Genomic DNA, 26771 nt, shown 5'->3' with positions numbered 1-26771 from the left:
CTCATTCATTCGAAGTCCGTCCGACCGCGAAAAATCAAATTAACCGGGTTTTAGAATTATCAAAAAATGGACAAAAAACAAGAAATAAACGCATGAAACGTGGCTGTATCAACACTGCACCTTTATTTCGCCTGAAAAACGGTCACTTGAAGAAGTCATCGATGCACGACTGCTTGGCGCGCTAGTTAGCTGCACCGTAGGCGGCGACCTCCAGTCTGCTTACAGTGCGCAGCAATTCACTGTTACCGCCGCAACACTACACAAAACTGCGCACAACGTTCAGCGACTTAACGACTGCAGCTAAAGCTGGTGCTTGGGTGGGCTCAACATCCCCTTCACCTTCGTTGGAAGGCCCGTTGTCACATATTTCTCCTTCCAAGTCAGCATAAGACGTTTGGACATCAAGTTCCCCGCTCAAATATTCTGTAAAGGTGAATCCATTGTTCTCGTCGCCGTTTTCTTCGTCGAAGTCGATCATGCGCGCACACACTGACTCTCCTTCATCATCCAGTGTGCAGTTGGCATCAGATGTATTCTCGGAACTGTCATCTTGGCATGCATCTTGGCATGCATCTTGGCATGCATAAAGCAGCGCCTGGTCATATCTCCCTCCACCTGCTTCTAGGCGTACACGATTACGCAAATGGCACCCAGTAGGTCCACAAAATATTGTTTGCCGGTATCGTAGCACAACAAGATCCTTTTAAGCAAATGGCAGCGATAAATCTTCCTCGCTTGCAGAAATCGCCTTGGTCCATAGGCTGCGATACAGCTGTAACATTTGGCGGCAGGAAGACAGGCCTCGGCAGCAAACTTGCGGTCAAGGTGCCTCACGTACTCCTCGAACAGTGCTGCCGTCATCCAAACCTTTTTGTTACTTCTGTACAGCACGTCATCCTTAGGAGGAAGTTGTGCGTTCTTGAAGCACAGAGGCTTCTCCACTTTTCCGATGAACAGCAGCAGGAGTTAGTGACTGCCAGACATATTTGCACCAAATAGAACGGTTATTCTGTCCTTGGGTTGTTTTTTCCCTGTGACTACCGCATTCTTAGGGGCAAACGTCTTCGTTGGCAGCATTTTAAAAACAATGCGGCCTTGTCGACGTTGTAAACATTGTCCTCAGCATACTGCTGAAGCAGCGGAGCCAATGTATGCTTTTTCCAATTCTCGACAACATTTGGGTCAACGCTCCTGCTTTCGCCACACACTGTCACGAACGTGAGGTTATTGCGGTCTTTAAATCTGGACAACCAGCCGTTGCTGCACTTAAATGCTTCATGGCCCAGCCGCACTGCAAGCTAATCGGCCTTTTTGCGCAGCAGCGTGCCGTTCACAGACAGGTGTGCTGCATTTGCATGCTGAAGCCACTTTATCAAGGTGTCTTCAATGTCCGGATACGTTGGAAAACGAATCCTTGTTCGCTTCGTCGAATGCGCCTTCCCATAGGCCTTGAGGATCTTCGTCTTATTCTTCAATATCGTCGAAAGGGTTGATAAAGGCACCCTGTGCTTTTCCGCCAGCTCTGTTTTGGAGCTTGTCCATTTTTCAGCCTCCTCAATTTGGCACACTTTCTGGCAGAAAGTCAGAGTTCTGTACTTCGGCATTTTCTTACCACCAACACCACGCACGTGGTCAAGAATAACTAGCAGAGCACAGAGCACATCTGGTCGCGGCACCGAACAATCAAAACACTACAAGCAGTGCCTGCCACAAGCTAAACAAAAGGTCCGTTTGATTTACCTTGCACTGCGTGAACTAGTTCCTGGCAGTTCAGAAAAAGTGTCACACTCATGCAGCGCCAGTTCAGCAGTGCAGGCATAGCGCGACACTAGCGCCACACTGAAACGAATGCTGAAGTGCAGGTAGTGCAGGCCTTCTGCTGGTCTTGGCGCTTCGCCAGCTGCACGTCGACTTTTGTTCATGGATTGATCCAGCCTGCCCGCGGTTAGGCGAAAGTGTATTGAAGGGTGTACAGGCTGGTTGATATATGGTGGAAACCGCTATGGATTGCGGCGCATCATCTGCAGCCATCGTTCAAACAGTTATTGAGCTGATGGACTCGGACAGTGAAGACGAGGATTTCGACGATGTTGTCACAATTCTAGCGCTGAAGCTAACTAGGTTGCAACGCAATAGAATTCCTAAGTACTGTGAAGAAGTCGTGAGTCGCTACTTTGATTTTGAATTTAAAAGACTTTTCCGCCTATGGCACGGTTCCCAAACACGCCTATCACCAAACACGGTTCCCATCTTCATTGACGATCGGCGTCAGCTTCGTTGCCACGCCGCCTATTGCAACGCAAATGCTGCCGTTCTCTGCTGCCATGGCTGTAGCGCTTGTGCACGACCGGCACCACCTCTCAACATGGTGCAGGGTCTGCCTGAACTAGCCCTGCACGACGCCTGCACTTGTTTAAAACGAACGCCGTAGTTCAGAGGGCGCCACGTTGCACTGCCAAAACGAATGGCCGAGTGTGGCACTACATGAACTAGTTCAGGTAGTGCAGATAAATCGAACGGACCTAAAGAAACAACAGAAACAGAACCAGAAAAATTTCCACCCAGCAGCCCCTGGTTCTTGCTTTGTTAACTAAAGCTAGCCTCCAAGACCAGCTGTAGCACTGTGCAGATCGCTAGCCCTGTTTACATGAATGTGACAGTGGCGCATCGCATTTCCAAGCGCATTTGGGAAAGGCGATGCGATGCCGTTCACATGTAGCGCATTAACACTCGCGAGAAATATAAGGGAAGTACAGCCGACTTCCGGTGTAACTGGTTTCCGGTAGTGGGCTGAGTGCATGTTGGAGGCTGAGTGCCGAGAAATAGTTTCCCGTACAGCACACTGCGGCGAGCGAAGTTGCCATAAGGGACGCCATTTTGCTTCTGCTTCGGGCGTTGCTGTCTCGCAGCTTCACCAGCGCGGCAGTCGCGCAGCTAATTCTTTCCCATAACTCCTAATGCGATGATCCTGCGTTTACATGCTCCGCGAGAGTAGACTCGCGCCTGTAAATCTACCCTCGCCTGGCACATTAATGTGATGCGCTTTCCTAGCGCATTACCACTGTTTACATTAATGCAATGCGCTAGAAATGCGATGCGACACTGTCGCATTCATATAAACGTGGCTGCTGAGGCACCACAAAGCACTGGTAACAGAAAGTTGATTTAAAGTGCCGCCTGGCTGCCACTCCGGCAACTATACTGGCCTCAGAGACTGGCACACAATTTTTTTTTTGTATGTGGATCATGGAGGCACGGAAAAATCATGGAGGCCATGGTTTAAACTGACATATCTGGATATGGGCACGCTGGCTGTTCAAATTATCCGGCAAAATTTGCATGCAAACTGCTGGGACGGCCAATAGCCTTAGAATTACGTAGAATTTCGAATAAACAGAGTTCGAATTAATGAGGTTTTACTGTAATTCCACTGAACACTCCAACTGAAGCAGGTTAAGTAAGCAATTTATTACCAAGATTTAACCGAATAAAATTGTTTGTGAAAGGCTCCCATTAAATAAATAACAAGATGACGCTCCCTCAACAAACATATCATGAAAATTATTTACTTTTGAGCTGACAATGCACAAAATCAGATTGAGCATGCATAGTTTCATGAGCAAACGTAATGCTCTTTGCACATGTATAATGTAGCATGCAAAATGAGTCTCTGAAGGACATTCACCTTCGGGTGACGGATGCCCCTGGGTGACCAGAATATCAGCTGTGAGGTCACTGAGTTGCCGCTGCAGGTCATTGAGGCGTGAATTGGCTTTCTTGACAATGGAGTTCACATGGGCTAGGCTCTTGCGGTCGGTGGTTGCCTTGCGCAGATTTTCAGCACCCTCTTTTATCTTTAGCTCTTTGCGCATGTCCTCCTTGAGCTTACGCTTGAGCTCCTCCAGTTGCCGAAGGCTGGGCTCATTTCCACCACCACCGCCGTCCCCGCTAGCCCGCGATGCTCCACACAAGCCGTACTTGCCAGCTATCTCCTGAGAGGCCACTCTGCTCATGTCTGGAGCCCAGACTGGAAGAAAATCAAGGTCAACGCTATTTGTAATGAAAAGAAACAAAGAATTGTGCCTGTTTTCCCAGCAGGTGGCCATGTTTGCCTGAGCTTGCAAACATCAGTCAGGAAAAACAGTACCAGGAGTATATTATTTTCCAATGATTTCGGTTCTAGAAGTAAATGTTATGGATTACTAGTACAGTGGTCATGCTGTGATGTTCTGATATTGCTGTGAATACCCCAGGGTGGTATCAGCAAAGCTGTGGGCTCCCAATAAAATGTGTACAAAAGGCTGACTGACCTTTAAAACATATATAGGACCTAATTAATGCATAAAGAACCCTACAACAACGAACAAATTTTAGCTTACCATTCCATAACAGTGAAGCTTTCGTGAGCAGCAACTATATTTTCCAATTAACTCTCACACTAAAAATCACTAAAACCTACTACTGCCAGGACCTTTGCGGCAGCAAAAGACCTGCAAGGCCTACAGTAAACTGGATGCGAGACAGGAGCTGCAATTCCGAGACCAACAAACCAACTGTACATCACTTGTAGCAAGACCTCATTAGTTGCATAGTGTCGGCGGGAAATTATTGTGCGTGCTCTATGCCTTTTTTTTTCTATAGTGGACATGACTGATTTCAAGCGACAAGTTTTTGTGCATGAATTAGCACTTCACCTACTTGGTGCACCCCAACCCCTTGTCCCTCAATAGAGCCTAACCTTGGACATTAGCTGCCATTAGACAGTGCAGGAACTGTTGCTATCAAGAAAAAGCCTTGCTAACAATGTTACCTCTCAGCCCGAGTCCACACACCACTGTTAAATACTTCAATAATGTTGACTGATTAGACTTGCTCAATAACAAGCAAGGATGAGTGCATGGGAAGTCACCATATTTTTTAACAATCCATTCCATTATCTGTCTACTGCCCCTCTGTGGTTGGCTCCCGCACTGCTGTGCCACCACTATCACGAAGGCTGGGCACAACTGATAAGACTGGAAAATTAAATGGATCATTAAAAAAATACTGCTGCTGACCTTCACACAATTTTGTCCTCAACTTCAGAAAAAACACTTATCTATGACTGCTGCTCATAAGGAGTAAGAAGGTGGCATTATTATGGAACAAGTCCAAATTTCTCACTGCTTGCGTGTGCTCTCTTTCAGCACAAGATTCAACTTCACAAAGAACTCATTTATCAGACCTACACTATGATTTTATTGAAGATACCAGTTATATGGCATAAATCCTAGCCCCTTGAAGCCAAGAGGCAACGCTTAAAAGACAAAGGTACACAAATACCAACCCATCCATACATCTACACTGTACACTGCAAGCCGTCTGCAACGCTTCGTTTGAGACGCCACAGATGCCTAGGACGCCATGTGGGAACAAAAACAAAGGCCACTATGTAAGCCTTCGTCAAACAGCAAAAGTAGATGGCATGTGTCCGACAGGCAGGAACACACACACACCCTTCGTGAAGAGATGTGTGACAGCACTCACTGGGTTTTTAAATCCTGCATGACTGCCCCAATGATGACATATTACTCTGAAGATTAAAACCAAAGCTCCTAGAAAATTACATGGCATTAAAACAGTCCACCACGTCATACAAATGTAGCATTCAATAACAAGGTACAATCAAACATGTTATTAAAGACTCAACTTTATATACTGTAAATTAAGCAAAACATACAGAGGTATGCTGTGCAGATGCCTCATGCTCTTAGCCTTTACAGCAGATTTGAACTGCTGATTTGTCTCCATAAATGCATTCAAGAGTAGGCAAAACATTTTGAAAGCATGGCAAAATGCACGTGTTCCTAACTTTCAGAGGAGTGAACGCCTTATAGTGAAAATAAGGTAGGTGAGAAAGTAATTTTACCATGAGAACTAACAATTGTAGTGGTAGCAGCCCTTTCAATGTACATGTAACAATGGGAGAAAAATGCTTATACAAGATTTTGAATGCATTTGTTATTAAGTACACTGCATTTAATAGAGCCAGTGGGACAAAGTAACCCAGCATAGTGTCTATAATTACCAATAATTTCAATATACACTGGCAAGCTAGCCCGTTTTTGTGTAATCAATCAAAAACAAAAATTTTGGTGCATGAAGTAAATAATGCTTGCCACAGAAAATTTTGAAGAAAAATTCTCTTAAGGAAACGACTAAGCTCATGCATACTCAAACAAGTGGGCTGATGAAGAGCAGAATGGTTCACCAAAGTTCTTCCCTTTTCGAACAATGTGCTCTAGAAATTCATGTCTCGCCCACTCAAAACAACCTTGCGATACGCTGAATATCTGTGCCTGTAGTTAAATGTTAAAACCAATAATGCAAAATACGCCATCCATTATGATTTTTCAATGCCGTAAGTGTGCTCTCACAGGCAAACTTTTCTCATTTTAACATCAATTAAAGCTATAGTTAGAGAAAAGGGAAGTTTTATAATGGCTTACAAAGCACCAGGATTCGTCAAAAGCAAACACTTTGCACGCCGTTTCCTTCAACAACAAGAACACTGCACACTAATTCCAACACTATGCACACTCAAAACATCCGGAGCTAATTTAGCCTTGTCTGGGCAATATTTATCTGGCTACTAGATCATGACTGGTATAATGTAATGATTCTATTTGCATTCTTTTCCCTTTATTTGTCAGTGGTCTGTTTGGTGTACCGCCTTCCTTATCAGCAGGATAAGCCGCCTGCGAGCGATGAATGATAAAGGAATACAGGTGAGTGAAAGGAATCCTTACATTATAATTGCGCAGGAGAAAAGCATACTGTCCGTATTTTAACAGAAATTGTTTCACCTACCCCAATACAAAATTTTTGAACTTTTAATATGTGTAATGTGTAATTATTTTAACACAACTTTACAACTTTTCTGCATTTTCTCTAACCTAATTTGTTTTGATCTTTCTCATTAGAACAAGAGTTCCCCCTACAGCCTTGAGCTTTGGGACCTCCTCCTATATAACTTGTTACTGTGCCTTTATTTTTGCGAGTGAATAAATAAAATGTTTCTTCTTCTCATAAGCTCAATCAGTTATGAATGACAAACTGTGTCAATAGGGTGTAACACCAGAATTGCTGACACATTAAACAGCAAGCTTTTTCTTTTAATTTTGTATGGTCAGATAAGAAGAAACATATTTCAAAACACCAAACAAATGATGCAGACAACTACTCTACTGACATTGGAAAAATCGTCATAATTCCCAATTAAGTTGCCTAGAAATAAATATTAGCAATGCTATTCATGCATAATTTCTAAAGAAATAGCATTCTCAGTCAGGTTCACAGAGTGAAAAATCATTACAAGCTACACAGCCTCGGATTATAAGCAACACATCCAAATTACAAAGAGCATGCAACAGGCACTGAAAGAGACACCTAAGAAGCTTTTATATTTTCTTGTGCATTTCTCAATGTGTTCATGTCAGTTTAATGAACACTTGACCACTACAAGCCCAGTGTTTTGGGCATTTCCAGGCACTGGCCATGCATGCAGAATCATTTCCAATGTATCCCCCCACCGTATATGCATAGATGGTCTGGCATGCACATGCACACAATCGTTGCCTTCGGCAACACAGGAGGCATTAATGTAGTGAAGCACTGTGGTAGCACAATAAATATGCACTTCAATAATAAATGTACATCAAATGGGGCAATCAGTGCAGTTAACTCGTACTGTAGGCACCACTAATTCATTTCACCAATAAATTTCACTAACCCTAAGTACAAAACACATCATAAGTATCCATCTATTCCACAGATGAGTGAGCAGCAGTATAGCAAGAGGCAATACAAAAATTGTGCCATAAGAACCCTTCACAACTCAATTCAACTTTACACTGTTGTGATGTTAAAAGGACAGTAAATCGAAACAACAAAATCAGTTTAGGCTAATAAAGCATTGTTTGAGAACATTGCAGGCAGTCATTTCAAAATAATAGTTCGATTATTAGATGAAGAAAGGGAGGTCGAAGTATCAGTATTTGAATTTTGCGCCGAAACCCAGACGACGGTATGTCGGTGTGACGTCAGGGATTCCAAAGTATGTTTTTGCATTTGGGCAGCGTGGGCTGAGTAAAGGTTCCCGAAACTTGCCATGTTTAATATTTGGTTCCTTTAGAACACAATGTAGTCAATCTGTGCCGCTATATAATTAAGTAGGCCATAGAAGATGCCATCAGAATCCACAACGTCACAGAGACCAGGTGCGGGAACTTCAAGGAGGCGTCACCACCCGTCTTTCGTTCTTGCACTTTTTCTGGCTTACCAAGCGACTTATTGTAGTAAGAGTGGTGTTTTTGGTGTCCTAGAGAGGTAATTTACTGATGCAGAAGAAATCATTTGTCTCTTTAGTGTCCCTTTAAGCACACAGAAAGTTGCCCATTCAAATAGCTGCCACTGGCAGCATCATAATTTGTAACGCTACTGCTGTAGCATGCATGTTTACATCACAAAAGCTAGTAACATCACTGGCGTGATGGAATGCCAAAATGTTTAAAGTCAACTCCAACCAATGATTTCCTACACTACCCTACACTAGAGCATTGAAGCCATGTCACAAAAATTAAACTATCACAGTCTTATTTTAGAACTTGAGGAATTAACAATACATTGTTGTATGTGATGCATTAAGTGCACTAAAGGAGTAAAATTTGTACTCTGCTCTACAAAAGGCACAGATTAATGATTATGCTCATTACTAAATCTAGTCAATGTACATGTAATTTGCACTGCAAGAAGCTGCACATAAGTTTCAGCTGCCAGGCCTTCAGCCCACAATAGTATCAATTCATTTTCCAAGTCATGGGAAAGATTCCACTTCAACCAAGTGGAATCTTGTTTCATTTCATCTGCTGGCAAATTTTTTAGAAAGCAGCGTTTTGAAAGTCATAATCTGAAAGTTGTATGCAATATATAATAAGAAAGGATGGGGCTCTTCATAACGAACAAAATTAGTCAATGAATAAATTACAAAAGCTTCCCTTCTTTAACAGAGACTGCTGATGTATAGAAGCTTTCCCGCAGAAGGCAAAATAAAGCAAACAGGAGCTACAGATCTGTGGATGATTACAGAAGTGTTATTGGCTGATCATAACTCACCACCAAGTCCACGAGTAGCCTTGGGCAGATGTTAAGGTAGAGGCATTTAGAGAGAATTGTCACCTCTGCAAATCAAATGAGAAAAGTGAAACTGGTGAAAAAAAAGTTAGTGCACTAAAGTTATGCAGTGAAATGGGGACTACTGAGACAAGACATAAGCACCTTGACAGATCAACCTTTGGTATAATTTTTTTCTTTTTTTTTACAAGAATATTCATAATTAAAACAAGACTACCCATGGATAACAAAGCAGGATTTTGTGCAGTTATGTGGCAAAGATTTCTCTAAAGAATAGAACTACATTCCACCTAGTTTTGCTCTTGACCCGACTGTGAAGTTACTCGAGTTCAACATCAAAAAGTGTCAGTTAAGAGGAACAGCATGGCCAAATAAGTAAAATATACATATATAAACAAAATAAATAATTACAGAGGGCAATTTAATCTATCACCTAGTTTTCCGCGAAAATGCAAAGCAGTAAAACAAAAAAGCTGCAGTTTTAGAGACGCATTCATCAAAGCCACATACTGACACCTACCATGAAACTTAAATAATGAGATGCTCTTTTTTAAGTTTCAGGTACCAATACAAACATCCAACACTAATCCACGATCACTGACTGATGAAAAGATGCATGCAAGGCATGATGCTGCGTAACTGTCATGCTTGCACAAAATCACAGCACAAGCACTCACTTTGATTAAGCTGCATTCAAGCTACTGCAACTGCATTCCACAACAACCAGCGCATTATGTTTAGTTAGCGGCCTTTCGCATTTGCGTTACCAAAGCAGCAGCCAGATGCAAGACAACAATTATGTCTCACCATCTTTCCAATGCCTGCAACAAGTCTCACAGGGCAACACCTATGAAACACCCGAAAGAGGGTGCAAAATGTTAGAGCAATGTGTAGGCGCCGAACAGTGTCAGCATCTTTCAGACACTGCGACACGTACGAAAAGACGGCAGCAACAAATCAGGGGCTCCGAATGCTCGATTTTGTCATACTGCGTTTCGCGCACATTTGGAGACGCATGAGAGAGTAAATCGTAAGCTATCGCCAACAAGAGAATTGTTTTTACTTGTTAGTAACGGCGGAAACACACCGGATGCTTAGATCGCGTGAAGAGTACCCAGGCGTGGTTTTCACAAACAAATGTTGTTCTCCTCACGAAACAAGCTCTGCAACAACGCGTTAGCGGTTTATAAACAGTTGCTCGAAGTATCGGAATATTGACCGCTGCGCCGCGACGCGTCCGAAACACACCACCACCTATGCATCACACAGGAGCCAAGCAAAATAAACACAGATCCACAACAAAACTGCCGCCGAGACCAGCGCGTCCCACCCACGTAAAGTACTTGTCAGACCAATACGTATGCAAGCAGACACATCTTTCTGTGCCGCCGCTTCCAGAGACCACATCCGCTCTGAGAATAAGCTCCGCATTCCGCAGAATATAAAAAGGACGAGAAAAGGAAGAGAAGCCTACGTTTCGTGCGCCCACGGCAAAGCTGCCGCGGAAATGTGCCGCTTTTCTCGCTCTAGAAGGAAGCAAAATAAACGACTCAAATACACGATGAAGGTACTCAAACAAAAGCGAGTGTGCGAGCAAAAGCAGATTTCACGAGCCAGATAACGCAAACCGAACGCATACACACGCACACACAAACACACAGTTGTAGGGATGCTGCTTGCTTACGGTTGGCGGGAGCGGTGTTAGAAGCAAGTGATCCGTGCAGTTACGTGATGCGATACGGCGAACTAAGAAATGCGACCGCTTTGTAGGCTCCTGCACCGCTGTCAACGTTCGTATGCTGTCCCTGCAGGTCGGCGGCACAATCAAGCTTGACCTGCTGGGCCACAGTAATTAGCTCATGAACACCGATGACTACGATCGTGGAAGAGGCTGCTCATTTGGCAAGTGCCCGAATAAAGAAAATTTGAATCAGGCCGCACGAGACGACATCTCAGCTAGCTCGTGATACCAACGGTTGATCTCATCCGAATAGATTATTTCGAACGTTATTTGGCACGTGCGAACGCCTGACGGGCTCACGCGGAGACCGATTCACGCGAGCGAGCACGAGCAATTCGTTCCTTATAAAGTCACAATACAAGGCAAATAGCATTAAATATAATATTCACTACCACACACACACAGCAGAAGTCTGAACGATTTCTGCTTACAAAGTGATTTTGTGGAAACGCAAGGCAGCAAAGTGCCACAGACAGAGCGAAAAACCCCCAGCAGCGGTTACACGATCGAACGCCGACTGCTAAGAGATTTTTCTACTCAGAGCACAATCGAAACGCAAACCGGCAAAAAGCGGGCATTTCAAGCATTCGTATCTCTCACCTGGCTGAGTAATAAAGCATCAGAGCGCGGCGTCCGAAGATAATGCTCGGAACCAGGAGCAGAACCAGAAATCCTGATCTCAAGCTTAGCCCTAAATTTTTGCTGGCTAAGACATCAACCTCATCAACAACCACCGAATCACCGAATCCGCTACTTCCCTATTTTACTGGGTCACGTGAGCGTGTGTGAACCAATCAAAAATGTCTATGGGACTCAGTGTTGCTACATGGCATACAGGGCTACATTCTGCCAAAAATCGGCCAAAAACAAAAACATTGAATTGTTCAACCTCTTTAATAACACCGTCAGGACGTAAAATAATAAAATCACATAAATATTTACCAGTTTTATTGTTAGTTAAATATTATACTGTACTGTACAGCTTATCTATAACATAAACAGAGGTGGCCACTTTCCAGAAAGCGCTGTGTACTGGTCTGAAGCAAGAATGAGGGTTAAATGTTGTGACTGCATATGTCTGTATGCTTGAGAGTTCTGCAGTTTCTGCATCCTCCATGTGTTTCTGTACTGTTTGAGTAATCGCGGCATCAGGGTAGCAGCAGTGTCAGTGGTGTAGTACTGTACATACCTGTTGCAAAGTGTTTTGAAATTTTCAAACAAACTGGTTATGAAGATCGCTGTTGAAGGTTGTGCGCACGGCGAACTTGACAAAATTTATGAAACTATAAAAGGCTTAGAAAGCCAGTACCATTTCACAGTACGTAAATATTCTGCGCAGTCTTGAAAGTACAGGTGCTGGAAATATAAATTTCTGTGCTTTCGTTCCAGGTAGACTTGCTGATCATCTGTGGCGACTTTCAAGCAGTTCGAAATGCTTCTGATATGGACTGCATGGCGGTTCCTAGAAAATATCAAGAGATGAAAGATTTCCATAAGTAACCATTTTTCCGTTGCTTTCTACCAGCTCCGTTGTAATTGGTGCCTCCCGATTACGAGTTATTTGTGGGATGCACAAAAGTTGCGAGGTAGGATCTGGAGGACATGCAGCCTATGAAGTGTGTGGACGGAACAGACTGAAATGAATGTACAGAGCAGGCGCAAACAACCAGGCGACAAGAGAGGCAAAATGACAGCACAAACGCCAGTTTCCGTCTTAATTGTGTCCTTGTTTCTTGCGTCTGTTCCTTATATTTGTGAATCCTTACCAACTCGCTCAGCTTTCTGTCGTTTTGTTTGGACAGCAGTTTGATGCAGCCAGACGTGCCGAGTTACAATATGATTATTCCACGTATGTGTGAGATCTATGCAGAATGTGCCCGTATATTGAACGACTCGTAGCCAACAGGGGAATTATACTCTGCGTATATGTAAAGACTATATTTTTTTATTGCTGTCTGACATGGAAGTCAATCATATTGTCTCAGCATAGCCGTGATTTGTGCTTCTGCATTTTCAGTACATATAATGGTCACTGCTTTTGTAATACTGCCTACGACTGGGCATAGGTACTACTCAGGGGAGAAGAAAGCGCCACTTTTGACCATTGTAATTGGTGGAAACCATGAAGCTTCCAACTATCTGGCTGAGCTGGCATACGGCGGTTGGCTTTGCGAAAACATCTATTATATGGGTAAGAAATATAAAAAAGTATGTATAACCTTGGAGTGTTCATTTATATTGGAACTTAACCTTATTAAAGTTGTGCTTAGATTCCCCAATGGCTGCTAAATGGGAACAGCAGAATGAAAAATTGAACCAGTTTAGGGGAGGATATGTATATTTGAATGCTGGGGACAGTTGAATCTTAGAAGATGAAAAAGACAATTGAAGTGTTGCCCATCTTTTCTTTGTCTTTGGCTGTCTGCAATGTTGAAGTAAGTGCCTCTTATTTCGCCACTTTTTCATCTTGCTACAATGCTTTTCTTGTGCAGCAGACTGACAATGGTCGAAAGACGAAAAACATGCATTAAAATGCATGTCTTTTGCCTATCTTTTTATTTTTTTTTGCCTGCATGTGCAGTGATAAAATTCTCAGGCTTTTATTTTAAATATGTGGATCTTTTTCACATAAACACCAATAAAAGTACGACATATGGGACAGGCAAGTGGCACCGTATTGCAGCTCACTGAAGCTGATTGTTGCCTAACAGCAGTACATATGAAATAAAACACAGACACACAGAAGTCAAGAAAGAGCATTAACACTTGTATTTCAACTTTAAATGTGTTGAGAAATGTGGGGCCAGTTTTGGTGCTGAATATTTGAAAGCATATGATGGCTAAAATTTCACAGATAGTGTTTGCTTAGGAGAGTGGTAATCTTGATCTCTCATATCAAGCCTAAAAGTCAGTAAATATAATGTTGATTAGTAAATTTTAAGCAATTTTAATGTCATATTTAATTCCTTACCTGGTGTGGGTCTGGTCAAGTAGTGTAGGTCTGATTTCATAAAAAAGCTGTAACTTTCTTAAGAAAAATCGGTATAGTCTTCGAATGATTGCTCATACATGGAAGAGCCGAGTCGTCAGCAGAGCCTATGATAAATTTATCCAAAATTGCTGTTTCATGTTTTTCATGCTCTATGAGTATTTCTGAGGGAGATACAATATTGCAATCAGTAATGTTGTAGCTAAATGCCACCTCTCCAGCAGCCTGATCTCTGCTAGGCAGCATTTATAATGACACCAAGAAAGCCCTATACATAAACACCCCACACACCTTCGTTAGTTTTCTACTAGGTGTAAAAACAATGTGTACATGCACTGTACACTGACACATTCCCACTTCAGTATCAAGGGCTGTATGCATGTAGTGCATGAATGCATATGACCAAGTGACAGTGTAGAAGTGTTAACTTGGGGGGGGGGGGGGAGCCTCCATTCTCGTGTGCATTGGTTGTATATTAGGATTACAACTGTGTTGTCAAGTCCCACTTGAACATTAACCGCTTGTGAAGCATGCATTGTGCACAGTGTGCATTGTATCCAGTATTGTCAAATGGAAATAAGCTAGTGTAGCTGAAGTTGCTTATAAAATAAGTCAAAAGTGACTAGATTTTTGATAAAGAGCTGAAAAAAAAAAAAAACGTAGTTGGTGCTCTTAAACAGTCACAATGTTATTGTGTTGTAATATTGGCAAGTGGAAGGCACAAGTCTGTAGGTATTGGGATCACAGGTACCAAAGACTAGCTGACTTGGTGCCCACATAATTGATGGTCAGGTTCATATAGTTTTTGCGTATATCACTTTAGTCATTTGGTCACAATGCCAGAAAAGCAACTGGACCTTTATCTCATGCATGTGTTTTATGCAAGCTGCAAGGCATAGCTAACATACAAGCATATGTATGTCTATGCTGAGTGTCATAGCCTAAAATTGAACACACAATTTCCTGTGCCACATTTGATGTTTGCATGTATGAAATGTTCAGATTTTGAGATGAATGGCTGAAATGTACAAGATATTGTGATTTCGTTTAAAACATTAACTTAATGTGCTTAATAAAACATTCTTAGTATTCATTAACTTAATATTAACAACATTCTTCTGGCTAGAACATCCAATTCCATTTGGCCTCATTTAAAAAGATAAAAGGAAACTCCGAAAGGAACGGCCACTTGTCAGAACACTGTTAATTTTGTCTTGCATGTCAGCCTTGAATTATGTTATTGCCACCATCAGCAGTTACACTGGAATGACTATTCAAGTGTCTGCTAGGTAATGCAGAAGCAGATACACAATACTTAACTTGCCGGAAACAGTAATTGCTTCCTTGTTTTATGCCTGTTGGACCATTCCACATGCATATTGTGTAAAAAGTTGAGATCTTTAGATGCATTAACTTAGCTTGTGGTGGTGAATTTAGTAATGCTAAATGTATGACCCAGTTTCTATTTCTGCTTAGTGGGGTAAGGAGACATGTATGTACTGCTTTCTTTTTTTCCTTGGGAAGCAGTAAATATGATTGTCTGAAAATAATGGCATGAATCTTATGCTTCAGTGGCTTGATAGTGCTTTGTGTCCTGTAGAAGGTTAACTGCTTATTACTTTAAATTATGTAGATCTACCAGTGTGCATTTGCACAAGTTATACGCTCACTGAAGGCATTGATACTCGACAAATGCTTTACATTCAAACCACCAGAAAGGTTTCAACATTCTGAGTCAACAAAAGCTCTCTATAGCTCATGGTATTATAAGTATCTTGTACAAATCTTGTTGCTCTACTTACTGCAATGAGCTCACAGATTCAAGTAGAAGACTGCATGCTCTCATTTGTAGAAGCAGAAACTGAGTTGCAGTGGCCTCCTCACTCATCAAAGATGATTTAATAGATGTTACATTGCTGTTGAGTACATAACCATTAATGACAGTAAATAATGTGCACACACACGGTGTGGAATTGCTGCAGCTTGCAGCGGACACTCTACAGGCTAAAAAAAGAAAGAAAGGTGCAGGGCAGCAGTGGCCTCACTCATCAAGGACGATTTAATAGATGTTACCATGATGTAGGTAGCATTACCACTAATTACAAGAAATTATGTGCAGGCTCTGTGCAGATGCACAGGACGTGGAACTGTTGTAGCTTACAGAAGAAGTTCTAGAGTTGCGAAAAGGGGGGGGGGGGGTGCTGTGACATCAAGTTCCAGTGCAAGCTTTAGGATTAGCTTAAGCCTTACAGAGGCTAGGCTTGTAGTAGAATGAAGGCACAGCTGTAAACAGGAAACCAAACCTTATTGCTCTGTGTCAAACGGCCATAATTGGTAATGCTTCACATAAAAAAATATCCGGTGGGAGAATATTTTTTGGACAGTGCCATGGACTTGACAATAAAATTTGACTAAAATGTCATTTCGAGGCACTTTAAGGCAGTGTTTCTCACACAGTGATCTACATACACATGAAGATCCTCTACAGACATGCAACACAAGATTTGTGTTCAGCTAAACTTATCACTTTGACTTCATTTCTGGCATAAACACGGTTTCTCTCCTTGATGAAAGAAAGTCACAGTTTTGCCCAAAAGGTGAAGCATTGATTGTGATAGCAAATTATTAAACAGCTATACGCAGTACGTTTAGTTTTATTAGCTGTATAAAGTTCTGTAAACATTCGCTTACTAGCTAAATTAACAAGCACATTGTCACGCGCACACAGGCAAACATGAACACATCTCACTTGATGACCGCAGATACTTGCTGTCAGAACACTGGTTTGGTGATGAGTGGCAAGCAAATTCCCCTTTGTGCTGCCTCTTGCTTCAATGCAAACCAGATGCGCGTTAGCAGAGCACACATGAAACCATCAGCTATCTCAGGTCGGCTGGCCTTCAAACCCACCACATATTGCCTCTAAGATAGGCCGCGCTCAACCGTGCCATGCAGAGCCACGACAGCAGTAGAAGCAGAGACGCGTGCAACCCAGCCCTGCTCCCCCATCCTAACACTCGTACATCTCCCCACTCCCCTCCCCTTGCGTGCAAGAAGACGCCACCACACCTAGCCACCATCCTTCTCGGCTTACCCTCGCACCTACAGCTTGCGGCGTGCGGCCATGATCTTATCACACTTGGACTTTATCCGAAACCGCACGGCAATGCCAATGATGACGACGGAAATTCACCTGGAATTTCCATATAATTGCTATTGCAATAATAGTGCAAGCAGCATATAACGGGCCTAAAATGTAGCCCTGTCAGAATGAATATTGGCATGCTTTTAGTTGTAATAGTTCCTGGGGCCATGTTCTCAACTGATCGCTTTTGGGCATACTTTCACCCTTGCATTATGCCTCACTGAAGTAAAGGGTGTTCTGTGTGCTGTCTTGGACAGTCAGTGTCTGATGGAAGTCCCCACAAGTAATCAACTCTGAATTTAGCCCCAGAACATGCGTCTAGTTTTCTGTAACATTCTCTTTTACTGTGACAGAAGGTAGAAAGCTCAAAGCTGGGTTTGCTGTGTCCATCTGTCCATGTTTTTCATTATGCTCTTGTTGTCCACAGCAAAGAAAACAAAGCTTTGCAACCACTGCTACTGATGGTTGAACTTGTATCCTTGTGGCAATGTGCAGTTGGAAACAGGATATGCTATCTGCCAAGCTTTCACACAACTTTTGTGCTTCACAACCTTCACATTACGCAAAGGTTGTGGGTTCAGTCCCCACAGTTGACAAGTTATCTTTTCATTCACTTTCATTTCCCTCTTCATTATTTTCTACATTTCAATTTAAACCACAGCTTCCTGTGGCTTCATTACCTGCTATCTTTATATGGTTGTGATTAACAACAAGAGAGCCCCTCTGTTTTCATTCTCTAACTTTCGTGGTTGTAAGTTTATGCAGGGTTTTGTGTGCAATACATGCTCTGGGAGTATTGGCATATGTGCATATATTTTGAAGGTAACAGCAGACAATGCTTCAGCAGATAAAGATGACATTGTATGCATTGAGCACTCCCTGCAAACACTTTAGTGCAAAGAGGTATGCATTGGTTCAACAGCATCAGTAGCTGGCAAATCACAGTGCCTGAGTGCATGTGAGGAACCTGAACTTAGCGTGTTTCCGTATTTCCAATCTTTTGCTAGATAATCCCCTCCACATCCCACTGGCAGCTGTCACCACTGAACTATTGTAAATTTTTGCCACATTTTGTTACCCCTGCCCTTTCTCCATGCAGCCCGAAAGGCATTGCGTGGAGCTCAGCTTTTCTGGATAAACTCTTAATTCCATTCCTTTCCTTACACATGCACACAAATCCATGCATAGAGACAACAATCCTTTCTCCATGCAGATGGCGTAACAGCAGAAAAATCCACTTCCTCTGCTGGAAGTGCGCCATTAGTACTTTGAAAAATCATCTGTTTATTGCCTTTAAGTTTTTAATTTTTAGAGATAAACATATTACATTGCATAGAGATAAACAAATTACATTGCATAGATATACTATTATTTCTGCTGTGCCATGCTGGAAGTACTTCAGCTGTGATGTTGCACTTGGAAAAACAATTAGATTGCTCACACAAATAACAATGCTCACCCATTTTGTGCAGAACAGATGGGCTTCAGAGAAGACATGCAGAGAGGTGTTGATCTGCATGAATGTATTTGTTTATAAATTAAAGGTTGACAAAGGGTGTTTAAAGTTGACCCGTGCAGTCCAGAAGGATCGTACCAAGTTGATGCATTTGTGCGCATTTGTAAAGTTCGTTTCGTGGTCCCATAGTTATTGTAATGAAGTCAGTTTTATTATAACTGTCTGTCATTTTTTAATAACACTGCAGGATTTAATTTTTAAAAAAAACTACTGTAAAAATTGTGCCACAAGATTGCCATTTTATTAAAACTCTCCTCCAAAATCCAAATTTTCTGTTTCAAAATAAAAGTTCTTCTGCTCCAAAAAGTGCTGTAAAAGCTGTTCAAGCTGTCATGCCCCAGCTTAATGGAAAGTGGAATACATAGCCAACAAACCCATTACATCATTAAATATTTTCGGTCATTGCTTAAATTTGTAACTCAAGTACCGACTGAATTGGTCAGTATTGCTTATGTAGGGGGCCGTCAAGCCCATCATAACCAAGCCCATAAGGAAATGTTGTTAACCTCTGACATCTTTGCCTTGACATGCTCTCCCTTTTCAGGTTATGCAAGTGTTGTCAGTGTCAATGGCATAAGGATAGCTGGCATCTCAGGAATATACAAGGGCCATGACTACCTGAAAGGTGGGAATTGCAGTGCTGTCACATAAGAACAAAACTTGAATTGCTTTTCTTTCAGGCCACTTTGAGGTCCCACCTTACAACGATTCCACGAAACGAAGTGCCTACCATTTGCGAAACCTTGAGATCTTCAGATTGAAACAGGTGAGAAACAGCAGCACATTTGCAATTGGTATTTCTTTTTGCAAATGCTTTATTTAAAGCCACTACATACTTAACTGGACTTCCCACCAAACTATTCTGGGGCCCATGTACAACTTTTGTTACTCCAGAAATAAAGAGAAATAGTGCTGTTCAGTCTCACGAACTTTCAGGCACCATACATGCCTCAAGAGCTCTGCCACAGGAACCCGCAAGCAGCTTCAAAATCTTGTACAAATAGTGTACATTATCGTGAATAAACGCAAAGGGAGCAAGCATTTAGCTGACACAGTTTGGCACCATGTGCAGCTTTCACAGGGCACTTAATAAAAAAGTGATATCTTCTGGTTCTTTCCAGAAGAGGGTTATAGCTCCGAAAAAACACAACACACAGCAAGCGAGACGGGACAGGCGCAACTTCCAACTGTTTATTCACCGTGTATGCGAATGAATATAAGGACAAACAAAGATGGGTAGCAAGAACCACACATGTGCACGAGGTTTTTACAAAAAGCGGAAAAAGATAGGTGAGGTACACACGTATCTCACGCCCGTGTATCTAAAAAAGCGGTTTCATTCTTATAAATGGAGATAGATGGGGCGCTAACACAATCGCTACAGTTTCTTTCAATATAGTAGGCCTCCAACAGTTCACGGGCTGTCTGGTCCTTACTTCTGTTTAAAACCTTTGCTTCTTTCAGCCTTGCCACACACTTAATCTTCCTTTCTTCTCCGCAGGCTTTACAATGATGCGGCAGATGAGAACCAGTGCCATTTTTTAAATCGCGATTATGTTCCGCTAATCGGTCATTAATACAACGGCCGGTTTGTCCGATGTACTTCTTTCCACATGTGAGAGGTATCTGATATACGACACCCACGGCACATTTCACAAGCGGGGCTGCATGTCTCTTTTTACAGTCAGTTTTGTTTACCTTGTTGGGATCGGTATTAACGCACAAGCCAGCCAGTTTCTTTGGGGCGGAAAAAACCACAGGAACCTTATATTTTGTCGCTACATGCTTCAAATTGTGCGCTACCTTATGGGTGTACGAAATGACAACCAGTCTACTTTTGCTTTTGGGGACGTCATCTTGGTCGCCCTTCTTTGTACTTTCTTTTTTCAATTTTCGCAGCAAGGCTTCCACTACTCCGGTTAAGATCGAGGTTGGAAAGCCTGCTTTTTCCAACTTCTGGATCTGGGTGTTAAAGCTTTCCTCTGCTTTATGGCAACAAGATTTCTTCAGCGACGCTTCCAGGCACATCTGAGCAATGGCACGCTTTACTGTCTTTGAATGGGATGAATCATAGGGCATTAGTTCTTTTTGTGCGCGAGGGCGATACATCCAGCAAAAGCTTTGGTCATTAAGGGTGATGTCAATGTCTAAAAACTGCAATCTGTTGCCTTGGGCAAGCTCATGGGTGAAGTCTAAACCTTTTCCAAGTAGTTTAAAACCAGATAAAACTTCTTCCACTATTTGTGGGTAAGATGAGGAAACCTGTTTCTTTAAAATAATTAAAAAATCGTCAACATATCTCAATGTTTTCAGCACTTTGGCTTCGTCGAAAGTATCCGCCAGTGACCTGTCCATCTGCGCGAGAAAGATGTTACATAGCACTGGAGCGACGCAGGAACCAATGCAAATTCCTTTTTTCTGAACAAACAGCTGTTCTTCAAATAATACCACCGTGCAAGACAAGTAATACTCTAACAATGCCAAGAAATTCGCAACAGAAACACCGGCAGAGTTCTGGAAGGAAATCGCCCCATTCTTTTCAATGCACGACTGTACAGCGGCTAACAACTCAGTCTGTGGGATAGAATAGAACAGGTCAACAACGTCAATGGAAAACATATAACCTGAAGACTTATTGTCATTCAAAAATTTCACAACATCAAGAGAGTTCCTGCAAGAAAATGGGTCTTCGACATCTAACCCATTAAGTTGCCTCAGCAGGAAACCACTAACATGACTCTGCCAAGCCCCTCTTTCACTCACGATACATCTGAACGGGATTCGTTCCTTATGTGTTTTTGCAGTGAAAAACACGTGTAAGCTATTTCCTTTACAAAGCCGAATAGCTTTAGCAATTCTGTCCAAGCCAATACTTTCACACAAAGAAACCGCATTAGATTTCAGCTTTCCCAGATTAACCACAGTCTTCCGGAAATTCCTGTGCACAGCTTCATGAGCCTTCTCGTTGAACATACCACATGGAATGATGACGAATCCGCCCTGCTTGTCCGCTTGGGTGAGTCGCAGCTTCTGGTCGGCGAAGAACTCGACGACTCTTTTGATGGTCGACTCATGTCTAGCTCCGTTGATGGGCGCAGTCCTGTTGAGGCTGTCCACGCCATCTAGCAAGCACCTTTCCTGGTCCTCTGGGTCAGCTTTACCCGCAATCCTTCGATTCAAGGAAAGTAGCTCATGCCCTGGAATCCTAGGCTCGATGCTGTACTTCAGGCCCTTCCTAAGGATGGCAACTACATCATCCGGGATACTAGTACCACCCAGAACCCTGAGCGCCATGCTGCTGTCTTGGTTTCTTCTTTCAACACATTTTGATAGTACCGGCAATGTCTTATTCCACATGAATTCACTAGTTTGGGCGGCCAGCCGCCTGAAAGACTGAAGTTTCACGCCTGCAATGTTCGCAGAGTTCTGGGAAAAACATATCCATTGCAGCCAATCGTACAGAAGACGTACCTGACGCCAGAGTTCTGCGCGTAAAATTCGGCATATCCTCTTGACGTGGCCAAGTGAAGGTCTGGTGATGGGTGATGCTATCAGCCACAGTGGCAAGTGGACGCAAAAGCTTTGCAGGCTTCGTTTCATACTGTCGACGTAAAACATCATCGACACGGTATGAAACTGTATCTTTAGTCACAGCCTCTCAAATTCAGCAAAATTATTTTTTTCTTCAGTGAAATTCGTTATTTGAATTTTTTTTTCATATTGCGTGATAACGAGAGAAAGGTTTTATGGTCACTTCCGTGCAAGAAAATTATATTAGCGACTGTACCTACTTACTTGCATTACCGCTAATCCAATACCACCTAGATGGCATAAGGCCTTTTCACTCCGATCCATGATGTCAGCTACCTGGCCCAACTGCCATAGAATCTAATGGGGATGCTCCCGAGTAGGGAACAGTGATTCTGACGTCACTGATTTCATCACGCCAGCCTTGTCAGTGGAAATTAGGGCCATGTAGTGTGACATCATGAATTGGAGTAAACAGGCCTTGTGCTATCTGGGTGGTGTTGGCTAATCGCACGCCTCTCTTCTTCTTTTTTTTTTTTTTCTTGCATGTGCATGGGGTTGCTCCGGATGAGTTTTTGGCGTGCAGGTGACCAACAGATGGGCGGACGAATCAGCTAGCCATATAAAGCTTCGCTGTAAAAATTACCACATTGGGGGCCGTTCTGCCCCCTTGAAAAAGCTTTGAAGGGGCCTTGAAAGTAATTGAATATCCTTAAATTTTTTTCCGACACCTGCATGAACCCTGTTATAGAACATTTTAATATATTGTCGACAATATGTATAAAAATGAATTGTACACCTTTTAAAAAAAAAAACATTTTTCCCTGCAGCTGGCGGAGCCCATTGACATAGTGATTTCACATGACTGGCCACGTGGAATTTACAACCATGGAAACAAGGCAAGGTTGTTGCAGCAAAAAAAGTTCTTTGTTACAGAAGTTGAGAGCAATAGCTTAGGCTGTCGTCCAACTGAGGGCTTGCTAGAACAGCTGAAGCCAAAGTACTGGTTTGCTGCACATCTTCATTGCAAGTTTGCTGCGGTGGTCAGTCATGAGGCAAGTTTATATCTCAATTTTATACATCTTTTCCAGCATTAATGTACTTGTATTATGGAACAGGATGGAACATGTACGAAGTTCTTGGCACTGGACAAATGTTTGCCCAAGCGAGACTTCCTTCAAGTAAGACCCACAACTGAGCAGTCCCTAGGTTGATTCTCATTGGACTGTTGCATCTTTTGTCTATTTTTACAGACTTTAGACATACCAACATCAACTGACGAGCCTCCAAAGCTAAGCTATGACTTAGAGTGGCTGTGTGTACTACAGTTAACTGACCATTTACTCAGGATTGATTCAAAGAACCACTACATGCCTGGGCCAGGATGTGATCAACGGTAAATAGCGTTTACTGCATCTTTAATGCTTTATTGTAGCTAAATATGGTGACCCTAATACTGTTTCATGTCCCATTGTCCATTATCATCTAGGTGGCAATTCACACCTACAAAGGAAGAGAAAGAAAAACTTGCAGCGACGTGTGGCAATGATTTGCTGGTGCCTCTTAATTTTCAGCATACTGCTCCTGTGTATATGCCAGGATCTGAACGTAGCCCTGGCCGAGTGAAGCCCCATATCAATCCCCAGACCGAGAGCTTCTGCAAACGATTTGAACTTCGAGATCCACTAGCCGAAGCTCTTGATCCTCGGCAGCAATCATCGCCACTGGATATTTCAGGCTTTTTGGGAACGGAAGATGTGACCAATACTACCATGTCATCACTCAATGAATCTGAGAACTTAGGCCAGCAACAAAGCCCAGAAACAGATTTAGATGATGAGCCAGTGCCTTTACACGAGATGAGTGCTGAAGAAAGGCAAAAGATGCATACATTAGAATTTGGAAGCCTAGTCTGCACAGCAGAAGACAAGAAAGAGCTCTTTCCAGAGTTGATAGAAAAGACTGAAGATGCCATACTAAAGTCTGCACCATCCTCTTCTGGGAGAGTAATGAAAAGAAGAAACCAGTCTTTGTACACAGAAAGTGAAGAAACAGACAGTTGAACAGCTTGCATTTCTGTCATTAAATCAACAACCAACCACCTTAGAACAAATCAAAATTGTTGGTGTTTCCAAGTTCCTGACTTTAACTGACTTCTGCAAAAAGTTAGAATGGCCATATCGCGTCCATGAGCTCTAATATCAAAAACGTCTTGCACAACTAAAACCTGATCAGCACTTACAAACTGTGAATACTGCAGTAAAAGAACAGTGCAGAACATATCACAGCCTGCTTGCCTGCTTCACTAGCATACGTCAACTTTGCAGTCTGTCAACCCATTAACTGTAAACTTCAGGAATTGGCTAAACTTATTGTGACACACTGGAACAAAAACCTACAGGTCGGCAGACTTGTGCAACCTTGCAAAATCATAAACCAGCAAAGCAGGATCTTCTGAAACAAAGGTTTTGGTGCCCAGTGTATCCCTTATTGTAGCATTGGTGCTGCTTCCCACCAGACTCATTTCTTGTTCTTGTGGAAATTTTTTACAGCCCCCTTGCACCATCCTCCTGCCTCTTTGTGCAACGCTAAATCATAGCTGTGACACCCAGATTGTAAGAGAGTATTGTAAGCAGTTGTGGATGCACAACTGCTTACAGTACTCTTAAATGAACACTTCAGAACTTAATTTCAGTGGTTGATTCTAACTGTGGAGAGTCTCCAGTGCATGCATACAAAGTTTAAAGCAGAAATGCCCAGCCATTTGCCTACAGCAACAATTCCAAAACTTGTATCACTGCTCAAATGGATATTCCTTGACGGCAATGGAAATTTTCAAAAGTGCCCCCAATGCACCTACAATTTCGAAATTTCTTCAGCACCTTCCTCCCAACAAACGCTCTAATTCTTAGTGTTTTATCTCAATATGCCAACACTTTGCAGAGGGTGGACACTTTTGTCCCTCAGCAACCATCAAGAACAACCCCAATCAGCACATATTTGATATGAAGAACCCCAAAAGCTGAACTGCCACAGTTCAGTTGTGAAACTGTGAAATTTATCTGGCATGTTTATTTAGAGAGACTTTATTCCTACCTAGTTTCATTTTAGCATGTGTGATAGTTCTGACAACATGCACTGTTGAAAACCCCATAGGGCCTCCATAGTGCATTAAACAAAACTTTGTTGATTTCCCACACCTCCACTAACTCTTCGTATCTTCGCCCACACACCAAGCTTGACATTCTCAACATTCCCTCCATGTTTCATTGCACTAGTTCCATTAGTTCACTGAATTCCAGTCGACATATTGTGTGAACATTCTCCACCACACACAATTGTACTAATAGTCTTGCAGTAAATTCGAGCATGTTCCAATTAGCTGTGCTGGTCCTTAGTAAAACTGGCATTAAATGCAAGTCTTATATGAAGGGTGCACTAAATGATCAACCGTTGCTTGAGAAATATCTTTCAATAAATATGTTGCCTTGAATAAAAAATTTGGTAAAATATCTACAGTGCTTCAGCTATAACATGGTAGAGCATGAACAAGTTCATTGGTGATTTTTCAGTGTGGTCCTGTTCTACTCGGTGGCAGTTGTATTAACCCTTTTACTGCCACTCTGGTGCCCACCCTTGTACAGCCCCTGCCACTCCCGGTTACACTCTTCTTGTGTTTTCAGCACAATCCCTGCCTCTCCAGAAGCAACTCGTGCAAAAAATGGCATTGTGTACTTGTGCCACCTATGGAGAGGTCATCTAAACACACCAACACCTTGTAAGTTAAATTTCCAACTGTAAGTGGAACAAATGTCTTTGTGCCCTGTCACAACAGGGCAGCCATGGCAAACCAGTGTGGTAGGTCCATCCAAACCTTGACAGGCAAAGAGATTTATTAATACTTGATGAATAGTGAACTGAAAAAAACTGATGAAGAACCAGTTTCTATGTAGCATGGAATGTCCAATGAGCCAACAAAATAAAAAAAAAGGCCGGCCCTGAGTGTCAGAAGGGCATTCATGGCCTTGACCAGGGTGGCATGTCCGTTTGTCTGACAGACAAAGGAATTTCTTAACTATTCATAAATACTAATATTGGAAAAAATGGTCTAAAAAATCAGCTTCTATGTGGCATAAATTGTCCACTGAGCCAACACTCGAAAAAAAAAAAAGACTGGCTGTGTTGTGTAGCAGTCAGAAAATGCAGTTGAAGGGTGAAATGAAGCATGATGTACAATGAGTGCAATCTGTACTAGTAATCAATCGTACAAGCTTAAATAAAATGCAGTTATGCCTCGATATAATGAAGTTGGTGAAATTGGCAATTTGCTTCATTATATGAAAATTTCGTTATAATGAAATTCCAACTGTCTTTATGCAAATATGTACAGTCGCTGATAGATTTTCTTACCATGAAATGGACCACAAAACTTTCCGAATATCGCATAATCATAAAAAGCAAATTTGAATGAAAAAAAATTAATTTGCTGAATTGGGAGTTGGCGACAAAACATACGGTTCCCTGCCGTGTCGATATGTTATCATCCGTAGTACGACGCGAAGCCAACCACGGTTTCGCGTTGCTTCGCCCCCGTGACTGATAGCGTCGTGAATGCTTTGCCTGCCTTTTCCTTCAGTGAGTCGCCGAAACTCAAGATTGCGAATCCTCCAGTACTAAACGC

General features: G+C 42.4%; 2 protein-coding genes across 5 annotated transcripts in view; one reads left to right on the top strand and one right to left on the bottom strand.

Moving 5' to 3' along the window:
* Pkn (serine/threonine-protein kinase N) overlaps positions 1-11680 on the bottom strand; it is a 135228-nt gene extending 123548 nt beyond the window's left edge. For 2 of the 4 annotated variants that reach the window (XM_065436711.1, XM_065436714.1), the window contains exons 1-3: positions 11513-11680; positions 9154-9218; positions 3686-4027 (exon numbers count right to left, since the gene is read on the bottom strand). In XM_065436711.1, coding sequence (XP_065292783.1) covers positions 3686-4013 — 328 coding nt within the window. In that variant the 5' untranslated portion in view covers positions 4014-4027; positions 9154-9218; positions 11513-11680. Of the gene's footprint in view, positions 1-3685; positions 4028-9153; positions 9219-9978; positions 10019-10855; positions 11182-11512 lie in introns of those variants that run through there. The other 2 variants (XM_065436713.1, XM_065436712.1) reach the window with 2 other exon arrangements.
* Positions 11681-12006: 326 nt separating this feature from the next.
* ldbr (lariat debranching enzyme) lies at positions 12007-25602 on the top strand. The gene is made up of 9 exons (XM_065436710.1): positions 12007-12230; positions 12302-12408; positions 12979-13103; positions 19107-19187; positions 19243-19328; positions 22921-23145; positions 23209-23271; positions 23344-23486; positions 23580-25602. Exons 1-9 carry the CDS (start codon positions 12141-12143, stop codon positions 24151-24153), a joined length of 1494 nt encoding a protein of 497 aa, XP_065292782.1. The 5' UTR covers positions 12007-12140; the 3' UTR covers positions 24154-25602.
* Positions 25603-26771: the final 1169 nt, after the last annotated feature.

This window comes from Dermacentor albipictus, chromosome 1 (genome assembly GCF_038994185.2).
Source record: "Dermacentor albipictus isolate Rhodes 1998 colony chromosome 1, USDA_Dalb.pri_finalv2, whole genome shotgun sequence".
NCBI lineage: Eukaryota > Metazoa > Arthropoda > Arachnida > Ixodida > Ixodidae > Dermacentor > Dermacentor albipictus.
The sequence above is the reverse complement of the archived record's forward strand: the minus strand, read 5'-3'. Positions and strand labels throughout refer to the sequence as shown.

What these genes read in the sequence shown, in the direction of transcription:
- ldbr (XM_065436710.1), top strand. Translation starts at nt 12,141, where the DNA reads ATGAAGATCGCTGTTGAAGGTTGTGCGCACGGCGAACTTGACAAAATT. An exon ending in CGAAAACATCTATTATATGG is followed by an intron (nt 13,104 to 19,106) that starts GTAAGAAATATA and finishes CTCCCTTTTCAG; the next exon opens with GTTATGCAAGTGTTGTCAGT. An exon ending in AGATCTTCAGATTGAAACAG is followed by an intron (nt 19,329 to 22,920) that starts GTGAGAAACAGC and finishes TTTTCCCTGCAG; the next exon opens with CTGGCGGAGCCCATTGACAT.